Raw genomic sequence first — 12,973 nt, 5'->3', positions numbered from 1 at the left:
TATAAAGCACTGGTTGAACTCTACAAGAAGAAAACATCCAACCCCATCAAAAAATGGGGCGAAGAAATGAGCAGAAACTTTACCAAGGAAGAGATACGAATGGCCAAAAGGCACATGAAAAAGTGCTCTACATCACTAATCATCAGGGAGATGCAGATCAAAACAACCATGAGATACCACCTCACACCACAGAGACCAGCACACATCCAAAAGAACAAAAGCAACCATGTTGGAGAGGATGTGGGGAGAAAGGGACCCTTCTACACTGCTGGTGGGAATGCCGACTAGTTCAGCCCTTTTGGAAAACAATATGGACGATTCTCAAAAAACTACAGGTTGAATTCCCATTTGACCCAGCAATACCACTGCTGGGAATATATCCAAGAGAAGCAAAAAAGTATAGTCGAAATGACATCTGCACTTATATGTTCATTGCAGCACTGTTTACAATAACCAGAATCTGGAAAAAACCTGAGTGCCCTAGAACAGATGACTGGTTGAAGAAACTTTGGTACATCTATACAATGGAATACTATGCAGCTGTTAGAAAAAATGAGGTCATGACGTTTGCATATAAGTGGATCAGCATGGAAAGTATCATGCTAAGTGAAATGAGTCAGCGAGAGAGAGACAGACATAGAAAGATTGTACTCATCTGTGGAATATAGAATAGTAGACTAGGAGACTAACACCCAAGAATAGTAGAAATAAGTACCAGGAGGTTGACTCCATGGCTTGGAGGCTGGTCTCTCATTCTGGGCAACTCAGAGAAGGGAACACTAAGTAAAATGTGGTCGGAAATCATGCGGGGGAAGGGTGATGCGTGCCGAATATAGAGACTGAACACAATGGCCACTCAACACCTTTATTGCAAACCACAACACCTAATCAGAGAGAGAGAACAAAAGGGAACACCCTGCCATAGTGGCAGTGTGGGGTGGGGGGGGAGACGGGACTGGGGAGGGTGGGAGAGATGCTGTGTTTACTGGTGGTAGAGGATGGGCACTGGTGAAGGGATGGGTTCTCGAACTTTGTATGGGGGAAACATGAGCACAATAATGTATAATTCATTTCAATTCTTAATGTAATTTTATTAGATCAATAAAGTCCAGATAAAAAAATAATAATAATTAAGTCAGGGTCTAAGTGAAATTAATAGTCAAAGTCACAGATCATGATCTTCCTTACCAGAATTGGGAATATAAAAGTGAATTAATTTAATTCAATACAAAAGTAATTTAAAATACTTGAATTAAAATTTCAAAAAATTTATCTAAATAGCACTGTAGAATGTAGCACTGTCATCCCATTGTTCATCGATTTGCTCGAGCGGGCACCAGTAACGTCTCGATTGTGAGACTTGTTGTTACTGTTTCTGGCATACCGAATACATCATGGTTAGCTTGCCAGGTTCTGTCACGCAGGCGGGATACTCTCAGTAGCTTGCCGGGCTCTCCAAGAGGGACAGAGGAATCGAACCCTGATTGGCCATGTCAAGGCAAATGTCCTACCCGCTGTGCTATGGCTTCAGCCCCATGCATCTAAATAGATAAAACAAGAAAATCAGAAAAGCACTCAGAGAGTAACTTGAATAAACCTAGAAGAAGTAAGATGATTGGCAAGGAAATGTCAGAGGGAATAGCATTTCAGGCAGATCAAATAGACACTGGTAGTGGGAAATGTATACTGATGGAGGGATGGTGCTGGAACACTGTATGACTGAAACCTAATCATAACATGGTAAGGATCTATCTCACAGTGATTCAATAAAAAAAATTTTTTTAAGGGGATGGGCGTTCAATCACTGTATGACTTAAACTCAAACATGAAGATTATAACTGCATTTTGAGGTGATTCAATAAAAAAAAAGTTTAAAAAAAGTGGGTACAGCATGTACCATTTGAGTACAGTGGGCAAAAACATCTTTATGATTGGAATGAATTGAGCAAGAAAAGAGTAGTAGGAAAGAGAATGAGAAAAATAAATGAGAGTTGTAAGAGTTTAGGTTTATGGTCAAAAGGGAAAATACAAAGAAAAGATTTTTTTTGTTTTAGTTGGTGGTTACCAAAAAGCAAGTGGAAAAGGGGTGGGAAAGTTGGAAGAAGGTGGGGCAAGTGGTAAAGGACAGAAGTGGACATACAGTGAGGGCTTCAACATTCATACATATTCATTTTCAAAGATGTACACGTGAAGCTTAAATAAACGACAGTAGCTGGAAGAGCAACAGAGAATAGAATTCTATCCAGGGAGAGCTGTGGAATATAGGGAGATGAGGTGGCATAAAAGGTAGAGACATAGAAGGAGAAAAGAGAAACAGAACTAAAGAGAAATCAGACAAGTAGCGGGAAGAGAATAAAATTACTTCCTTACTTGGAAGAAGCCATGACAATAAGATAATTCTAGGCAAATAAATAAGACTAGAACTGAAATATAAACAATAAATTTGGAATCACAGAGTTCAATGGAGACATCAATAAAAATGGGATGAGTGAAGCAATGGGAGCACAAGTCTGACTGGAGTGGTGCGAAGAATATGGAAAACTGAACAAAACATTATGCTACAGATTAGAACAATTTTTGCTATAATGTGTAGCATAGAAGGAACGGTAGCAGGTAAAGAAATAATTAAGAGAAATTTGTATTTTTCTTTAAGAGAAAAACTTCATGTTTATGAGCTGATGGGAATGATCCAATGATGCAAGTAACACAAAAAGAAAAGTATGACATAAGCAAGTAATTCATGAGAGGAAATAAGTGGGATTAAAAGTGGGCTTCAGGGGCTGGAGCAATAGCACAGCGGGTAGGGCGTTTGCCTTGCCGACCCGGGTTCGATTCCCTGCACCCCATATGGTCCCCTGAGCACCACCAGGGGTGATTCCTGAGTGCAGAGCCAGGAGTAACCCCTGTGCATTGCCAGGTATGACCCAAAAAGCAAAAAAACAAACAAACAAATAAATAAAAGTGGGCTTCAGTTCATTCATAAGAAAAAGAATATACAGGGGAGTGGAGAGAGAGTGCAGTTGGCAGGGTGTGGATTCACCCCCAGCACTCCACTGGATCCCCACCCAGGAAGGATCCCTTTGTTGTTTTTGTTTTTAAGGCACACCAGGTGGTGCTTAGAGCTTTGTGACTGAGAGACAACATTGAATCTGGGTCAGCCTCAACAAGGCAGACACCTTACCCACTGCACTGTTCAATCTCTATGGCCCCAAGAGTGGTACCTGAGCATAGCTGGGTATGGCCAAAAGAAAAAAAAGAAGTTTATGAGTTGGGAGGTACACAGGTAATAAATTCAGTGACTGTAGCTTAAAGAGATTGTCTGCTATTTCTTCAATTCTATCAGAGAGACAGCAAAGAATAAGAAAAACTGATTTCAGAGAAAAGAATAAAGCATAAAAGGAATAAAGCATACTCTAGGAGAGTAAAAGGGTAATACAGTGTATCTGTCAAGCAACAACTGGGCATTTGAGTTTAGTAATCATGAACTTGAAATGAGATGGGAGGGGGGTTTTAATAATAAGCATAAACTTGGCAAAACCAGAGTAAGAGAATGAGAAGTAGTTAAGGAATTAAGGCAGTAAAGGTATTTTTTAATAACAAATATTAACTTTAGCAAAACCTGTCTAAGAGAATGAGAAATACTCAAGGAACTGAGGGAGCAAACAAGGAATGATCATAACTATTCTCACTGGAATTTAAAATAGATAAGGAAGAAAAAGATGATGTGAGTGGAAAAATAGTAAGATAAATTTACTGCAACACTTGGAGCCTGACACCTAGAAAGTATTTATTCAATAGCATGAGATTCTTCTGATTCCTGAACCATTGCTAACAGATTCTAAGTTCACTATCTGGTCTCTTCTTTTAATTCCAAAAGGATTTAAAACTCTTACCTGTTCTATTAATTTTATAATGCCTGACTTTTTCCAGCAACAGATTCAGCCTATTTTTAGAACTTCACTTACAAAAATTCTCTTATATGTTACATTATTTTAAAACTCAATTTATTTTAAATTGCTTTAAATTGTTCTATCATGTTAACTTTTAAAACTTACCAACTACTAGTATATGTAAAACCAACAAATGGCAGGTGGTGGCCAGAAAATGCAGTATGTGTTGGTGGGGGCATCGTTTCCTGAAAGAGGAAGAAACATCTGGTGAGAACTACTATGCCCAGTAGACTTGGTTATGAATATTAGTTGTCAAAATAAAATATTAGACGGTTCTATTCAGAAATGCTGTTAAGTTTGGTGCATATTTTAATGATATAAAACACAGGCTACAAACAGTACTACTGCAAAATCTTATAAATTTAATAAAGATTGAATCCCAGGAACCACCAATTCACAGCACTTGGTGGTGGTGTGCAGGAACTTTGTACATCAGTACTACAAAGATAAACACTATTATGACCATAGTATCTAAACTATAACAAAAATTTTTTAATTAAAATGATTGAAAGTCTGATATTGAGAACACTGATTTCACTCACAGATCTTATATATGCAAATTTGTCTAGTTACTAAAATTAATTTTAACCCAAAACCAATATTCCAGCATTTTTATAGTTATTTGCAAGATATATGTAAAAAAAAAAAAACAACTGAGTTGCTCCATGCATATGGCTCCCAGCTGGAGTTAAGATGCTCTGCCTGACTGTCATGCCCACAATTTGCCTCTGGGCACCATCTTAGCATACCAACAGCCTTGGCCCAGAGACACAGCAGCGAGTCCCCCGGAAGATACCACAGTGCTGGAGATCTCTCTGGTCCCCATACTGAGCCAATTTCACCTGGGCACCCCAGAAGGAGCAAGTGCAGTCTCCCTGCCTATTCCAGATGAAATCCCAGGGACCAAGAACTTCCACAAGCAAGGCCCAGCTATGCAGGTTCCAGGACTAGATCTCCAGGCCACACGGTGGCAGAGGACCCAGGCTGTCCCTCTCCTGTCCCCTCCCGCCCAGAAAACTGGCTGTCAAGTCCACAATTTGCCTCCGGGCACGATCTTAGTGCATCAACAGCCCTGGCCCAGAAACTCCCAATTGAATCCCAAAATGGATTACTGTCATACAGACATGTCTCTGGAACCCAACCATTTACAATCTAGAAATTTACATTTACAGTCCCGGCCACACAAGTTCTCGTGATATTCAAAATGAGCAATGGAAAATAAATTATCTAGCATCTGCCCCTGGCAGGTAGGCTTGAATGGTGGTGGGAAAATTCAAGCAAAACATAATGCTCAAAATTAGAGAGAAAGTATTGGGGAAATTGTCTGCCATAGAGGCAGGGTGAGGACTGGGATGTGTGTGTGTGGGGGGATACTGGGGACACTGGTGGTGAAAAACGTGCACTGGTGGAGGGATGAGTGTTCCATCATTACATAGGTGAGTCTCAAACATGAAAGCTTTGTAACTATCTCACAGTGATACAATAAAACAAAACAACAACAAAAAGCAATGTGGAGTTCATGCTCAATTCAATCAGCTTAATCAATGACTAAACAAATAGCAGGACTCCTACATTATTAAGAAAAAAAAAGATGTTCTGCCTTCCTAAATCAGTCCTCATACTAAAAATAAGCAGCACATTTTCCTTATTTTTATTTTTAGTGATTTATTTATCAACAATAAAATTAGTACCACCATTTTCACATGTGCAGCACTGAAACACCATTCCCATCACCAGAATGCCTGAATCCCTCCCCATTATCCCAAGCTGTCTTCTCCCCCTCCCCAGCACCCAAGACCATAGTTCTATTGACATATCTCAGTTTTGTTTCCACTGGAAATTGTCTATCCTCTTGTTTTGTTTCCTTATGCTATGCAATTGAGCTAAATGATCTTTTTCTTTCTGACTCACAAGTCCCTTTTTCAAGGTCTAGTATGCCAAGTTGTTAGCATTTTCATATTTTCACAGGTGATTTGACTGCTTAAATTGGCTTCCAAGCACCATTCCTAAGTAAAAACTCTATGATGTGCCATAGTTAAAAGAAAAACAAAATAACCATAACCAGTGTGTTACATAGGTTTAGTTCAGGCATGAATTTCAATGCTGTTGGCCATGACAGCAAGGACCCAAAGTTAATCAACAATACACATTATATATGGGGCCTTTAAATAGAAATACATATAAAACAAGATTCAGTTGGTTGATGAAAATGCCATAACCAGACACTTTCAGAAATCCCATGTTATATTCCCCTACAAACAATGGCTCAGAGTGGCTAATAATGTGTTTATGGCAACTAACATTCTAACAAGCATAAATAGAACTGGCTATACTGTGTAGTTAATTTGGAATGAACAGCCAACTTCCATTAATAGTAAAGAACATATTTTAAACAATGAGGAAAGTCTATTTAACCACTCCTTATCACGTGCAATGTATAAAATCTAAGATATCTGGTTTAAACGAGGAACTAACTGAACAGTGATATATCATATTAATAAAAAAATTCTTAACGCATATTTAAACCATAGGAAATAAAACACCTGAATAAAAATGAAATTCAGCAGGGCTAAAAGGAAAAATATATAAAATATGCAATTTTGCCAACTTTCATTCAACGTAATCAAGAGATTGAAAAACTACATTGGCGTTTTTTCAATAAGACTCACAGAGAAAAGTGGTTGGACATTTAATTAGTTCACTGGTCTACCACTTGATACATACAGCTTATGAGATCAAGCCAGTAAAGCTGGAGAATTTATGCATTCATTTCTTACTAATTTTGTTATTTTAGTGGCAGCACCACTAGGCATGACTTTTTAGTTGTCTAAATCATGTCAGACACTGGCAGCAAAGCTGCTAGTTTTATAAACAATTTTATCATAGAATTTCTCAACCAAGCTGAAAAAGCTGGGAGACTATTTTTTCACTGAAGTTCAGCAATTTTTCCATAAATAAAAGCCTCTCAATTTGTTACCATTGGTTATTTTATCAAGACTTGAAATGGGTTATTTTATCAACTTTTTCCAGTTTCAAGTGGAAAGAAGTAAACCTTTGATTTGCTATTTTGCCTTTATTTTGTTTGGGGGGTCACACCCAGAGGTTCTCAGAGCTTACTCCTGACTACACACTCAGTGATCACTCCTGGTAGTACTCAGGAGACTATACAGAGTGCTAGGGATCAAACCCGGGTCAGCCAGAGGCAAGGCGTGGACTTTATCCACGGGACTATCTCTCTGTTTGAAGAAGTAATCCTTTGAGTTTTAGTCCATCTAGCTATGAATGACTATGAGTGTTTTAAGTAACTCTCTTAATTTCTTAATCTGAAAGAAAAAGTATTAGAAGCAATGGTCTGTTTGATAATTACTTATTTCTAATTTTTTTTGCTTTTGTAGTGCTGAGAATAGATCCCAAGCCTCACACAAGCAAGGTATGTACACTACTGCTGACCTACATCTGGGACCCCTGTTTTATCATTTAAAAATGCTTCATAAAGGGGCTGGAGCGATAGCACAGCGGGTAGGGCGTTTGCCTTGCACTCGGCCGACCCGGGTTCTAATCCCAGCATCCCATATGGTCCCCTGAGCACCTCCAGGAGTAATTCCTGAGTGTAGAACCAGGAGTAACCCCTGTGCATCGCCGGGTGTGACCCAGAAAGCAAAAAAAAAAAAAAAAATGCTTCATAAAATTACTTTATGATCATATTAAAAAAAAAACAGGAGAGAACTACTTCACAGTAACATACTTACAGAATTCTTTAAACAGTCATCATCCACATCAAAATTGGATGTATCTGTTGGACTACTAACTTCTGGAATATAGGGAGCTTCACAATTTCTAATATTATCCCAATCAATTCCACTAAAAAATGGGTGTTTTTTGAAGTCTTCTATTCCATTTTGACCAAGTCGATGTTCTCTGCTACAAATGAGTCTTCGAATAAGATCCTTAGCATTTTCAGACACATCAGTCACTTGGGGTGGAAACTGAAACCTTTCCTGAAGAAAAGTATGGAAATAAACTATGTTAGTATTTAAATTACTTAATAGATAACATTTACTTTTAAAATACATTTTCCTCTCTTGGCTTTTCCTTTCTGGGGTGGGGGGGGAAGGCGTGGAGACCACTATCTTATAAAGACCACTAAAGAGAGGTACGAGCTTGCAGCAACGGGATACACGCCAGATCTCAGGATGGGGGCAGGACCGGTGCCGCTCTCTGCCAAGATATGACCCGAGTGGCCGCACATGTGCGGCCTCTCCGTTGCTGGATGACCATGATCCCAGAGGCCAGCTAAACTACTTTTGGTACCAGCAGCTTCTTGCAGAAATGTCTCTACACTGTGAACTAAGTCACAGCCCCATGCCGCCCCAGGAGGGGAAAGGTTTTTCTATCTCAGCTTTTCCTTTGTGGGGGAGGGGGAAGGCGTGGCGACCGCCATCTTATAAGAACCACTAAAGAGAGGTACAAGCTTGCAATGATGCAATTTCTGGCAGAAATTTCCCCAGACTTAGTTACTAAATTACTAAAATACTAAAATACAGAAATCCCAAACCGACCTCATATCTCTTCATTCTCAGCAATGGAAAATGAATTATCAAATGCTTCCTTTTCAGCAGGTCTGATTTTGGGGGGGAGGGGGGACGCCAAACAATAATAGTGAGTTTTTTTGCTTTTTGTAGAAATATTGAATGTAATCAAAGTAAAGAGAAAGTAAAGTGAAAATTATCAGCTACACAGGCGGGAGGGTGGGGGTGGGACGGGAGGTATACTGGGGTTTTTGGTATTGGAATATGTGCACTGGTAAAGGATTGGGTGTTCGACCATTGTATAACTGAGACTTAAGTCTGAATGCTTTGCAACTTTCCACATGGTGATTCATTAAAAAATAAACAAATAAATAAAAAATAGTAAAAATAAAAAATAAAAAAATACATTTTCTTTTAAAATACATCAACTATGTGTGCTGTTACTAAAGGAGATATACGAACAAATGGCAAAGTTCACTTTCCAAAGGAACTTTTTTTCATTCCATGTTATTTAGTCATATATTCTCTATAGGAAGATTAAAAACTAAAATCTCTTCAACAGTTTATTAAAATAGTGAATTCATTAAAAAATAGTGAAATATGGCTTAATAACTCAAGACTTAGATTAATAGTGTTAAAATAAATCAGATACTAATAATGATATACATTTTTATAGACAAACAGTCTAGGAGTCTCCTAAGCATTTCTCTAGTCCTAATAATACTTATTCTACAATAGTAAAAATAGAAATTTTCCTGTTAGTGCACTTTCCTGTAAGTCTATTTAATTTCTTATATATTAACACATCTAATAAGGTTCAGAAGTTGATAAGTAAAATTATACATATAATTTGTGATTTTGTCTTCTCATCCTTGTCTAGTTTTGTAGTAGCATAGATGTTGAACTTTATTACTTGTTGTTTGGGTTTTTGGGTTGTTTTTCACATTTTTATTTGTTTTTTTATTACATAGGTTTGAGTGTCCAGGGTTACTTCTGACTCAGGGGTTATTCCCAGCAGTGCTTGAGGGACCACCTTGTGGTGCTTAGGATAGAACCTGGGATACTCAAACATAAAGAATGTGCTCCACAAGAAAGAGACAGACATAGAGAGATCGCACTCATGTGTGGATTATAAAGTAGCAGAATGGGACACTAACACCCAAGAGTAGTAGAGATAAGAACCAGGAGGTCTGCCCCACAGCTTGGAAACTGGCCTCACATGCTGGGGGAAAAGGCAGCAGAGACAGAGAAGGGAACACCTAGTACAGGATGTTGGGAGGACCCACTTGGGTTCAAAGCTGCATACCAAAAGTAGACTATAGACCAAACATAATGGCTACTCAATACCTCTATTGCAAACTACAACATCCAACAGGAGAGAGAACAAAAGGGAATGCCCTGCCGCAGAGGTGGTGGGGGTTGGGATGGGGATGGTAGGAGGGATACTGGGATCATTGGTGGAGGAAAATGTGTACTGGTAGAGGGATGTAAACTAAGTACAAACATGAAAGTTCATAAGTTTGTAACAGTACCCCATGGTGATTCACTAATAACACTTTAAAAACAAATAAATAAATGTAAAAAAAAAAGAATGTGCTCCAGCCCTTTGAGCTATCTTTCTAGCTCAAAATTCGAATGGTTTCAGAAGTTCTAAAAATTCTTTTAAATTTTAAAAGAATTTTAATTTTTCTTTTAAAATTACTTTTACTACATTTATTATTTAACACATTATTCTAAAAAATAGTTAAGCATACTAACTTTGTGATTCATGATTTTTCCATATGTCTCCACCAGAGATTCTGCATAAAATGGTGTTTCTCCATAAAGCATTTCATACATACAGACTCCCAAAGACCACCAGTCACACTCAGGCCCATATCTGCCCTTTCCATCTTCCATAGCTTGCAGGATTTCAGGAGAGATATAATCTGGAGTTCCAACAGCCACTGAGGACTGAACCTGAAAAAGTTCACATATTTAGTAATATATCATTAGAAAGAGTAACAATTTTATATTAAGAATATTAATACATAAATACTACATATCATACCAAGTGTAATTTTTTTTATTATGTGAACTGCTACCTTGTTTATATAAATTAAATTTGTAATTACCACACTAACTCTACAATTACATTGCAGTCATTACTTAACTATATTTAGAGGAACAATAGAACATGAATACCATAGCCTTTAATAGCTGGCAAAGTTCAGGACTTACTTCTGGCTGAACACTCAGGAATCACTCTTGGTGAGCTCAGGGGACCATCTGGGGTGTCAGGTTGGCCCCATGCAAGGCAACTGCCCTACAAGCTATACTACCGCTCCAGACACATGGATTCCAGTAACTTTTAAGGAAGAATAAGTCTTGGTTGAGCATATCAGAATACTGGCTAATCTCCTTGATTAGTTATGGCCAAAACTACTAAGGAAATAATTCAAGAAAGTGTAAGATTCATTTCAATCCCCATTCATTGGCAGTACTTTTAAACTGTGAATCTTACCGGGTACTGGATACAGACAATTACAAAGATCATCTTACATGATACAAAAGTGTTTCTTCAGGGCTGAAATTCCAATGTTCCCCTAATACAGTTTCTCCTCTAGCACTGCTTGATTTCTAGTGGTTTGAGCTATTTTAAAATAAGAAAAATTTATTACTTAGGTAAGTCTATATTCACGTAGTCTTATACTGCACAATTCGACCCTCATCAAGTACCTCATATGGATACTCAGGTCCCCTCTTTGCATGACTGCTTTCCTCTCTAGTGCCAAGGCTTCCCGATTTCAGCTCTTTCAGTTAACCCAACTCTGTTTTCTTCCTCCTTAACCTTCTAGAATAGCTAGACTTTAATCTAACTCTACCTATCTTTATCAATCAGCACACCTCATTAATTTATGTCTCTCACAGATAACAATTTGTGCTGCCATTCAATGTCTCTCAAATTAAAAAGCAATTCATTGTCAGTCACTCCTTTAATCATGGCCAGAGCGCAGAAGTCACATAAATCTACTCTAGTAATCAAAATAGTATGGTGCTAGAAGAATAGACTCTCAGACCAATGGCACAACACTTATATGTCAGAAACAGGTCCCCATGTATGTGGACAGTTATTTTCAGTAAAGGAACAAAAAAATATGAAGTGGAACAAAGAAAACCACCTCTTCAATAAACTATGTTAGGAAAACTGCTTGGAAACATGCAAAAAGAAAATCAGATCCCATCATAATAGCGTGCACAAAATCAAATCAAAATGGGTTAAAGACCTCAATAGCAGACTTGAATTCATCAATTATATTGAGGGAAACATAGGTATATCATCCTACACATTGAAGCTATAGGTATCTTCAATGATTCAATACCACTGCCCAAGTACATGGAAGCAAAGATAAGAAAAATGGGACTACATTAAACTAAGAAACTTCTGCACTACAAAATAAATAATGAACAGAATAAAAAGACACCCCATAAACTGGGAGAAAATATCTGCCCACTGCTCATCTGACAAAGGGCTAATATATAAAATATAGGACTGGAGTGATAGCCCAGCAGGTAGGGCATTTGCCTTGCAAGCAGCCAACCCGGGTTCGATTCCTCTGTCCCTTCAGAGAGCCTGGCAAGCTACCAAGAGTATCCTGCCCGCACAGCGGAGCCTGGCAAGCTACCCGTGGTGTATTCGATATGCCAAAAATAGTTACAATAAGTCTCACCATGGAGACGTTACTGGTACCTGCTTGAGCAAATCGATGAATAACGAGACGACAGTGCTGCAGTGATATATATATATATATATATATATATATATATACACACACACACATATATATATTTAAAAGCTATATAAAATACTGGTAGAATTTTATAAGAAAAAACAACCATTCCATCAAAACATCTGGGAAAGAAATAACAGAAGCTTCTTTAAAAAGACATACAAAGCGCTTTTAAAAGGTATACTGAAACATGTTCTGAATACTACTTGGCTCTAAGTGAAAATTGATTCTAGAGAATCAAGATGAATAAACTTAAGAGAGGAAAAGACAAAAAATGATCTCTCCCCTAAGCTGGACTTAAAGAAATACAGCAGGGGATTACAAAGCCCAAAGGCATTTGAAACTAAAAACTGGTCTTCAATAAGAAGCTTACCATAGAGGGGCTCTTAAGGGGATGCAGAGGGGAGAATACACTACAACTGTGGAGAGAAATAGACACTGGTGGAGGATGTGGTACTGGAATGTTTTATATATGAAACCCTACAATTGTAAACAACAGTGTCTAAAATAAAAATTTTTGAATAAAAGTTCTCAACATAAACTTTCAAAAGTCAAGTTGTTGGTACAAAGCAATGTGACATATTCACTGCTTCTGGATATTATTACAGTAAACTTTTCCAAAACAGTTCTACCAAGGAAAATTTTATGTACGTAATTGGGCTTCTGCTTATGTACGTAATTGGGCTACTTCTAGTAAAAGAAGTTTTTGTTCTAGTAAAAGAAC

At 37.9% G+C, this 12,973-nt stretch overlaps 1 protein-coding gene across 17 annotated transcripts in view; it reads right to left on the bottom strand.

The window, feature by feature from the left end:
• Positions 1–12,973, bottom strand: part of CDC42BPA (CDC42 binding protein kinase alpha) — a 334,917-nt gene that overhangs the window by 178,163 nt on the left and 143,781 nt on the right. For all 17 annotated transcript variants that reach the window (XM_055146939.1, XM_055146925.1, XM_055146926.1 and 14 more), the window contains exons 7-9: positions 10,238–10,438; positions 7,700–7,948; positions 4,056–4,135 (exon numbers count right to left, since the gene is read on the bottom strand). In XM_055146939.1, coding sequence (XP_055002914.1) covers positions 4,056–4,135; positions 7,700–7,948; positions 10,238–10,438 — 530 coding nt within the window. The remainder of the gene's footprint in view (positions 1–4,055; positions 4,136–7,699; positions 7,949–10,237; positions 10,439–12,973) is intronic.

Source organism: Sorex araneus, chromosome 9 (genome assembly GCF_027595985.1).
Source record: "Sorex araneus isolate mSorAra2 chromosome 9, mSorAra2.pri, whole genome shotgun sequence".
In the NCBI taxonomy this organism is placed as follows: Eukaryota; Metazoa; Chordata; class Mammalia; order Eulipotyphla; family Soricidae; genus Sorex; species Sorex araneus.
This window is presented reverse-complemented; position numbering and strand designations above follow the sequence as displayed.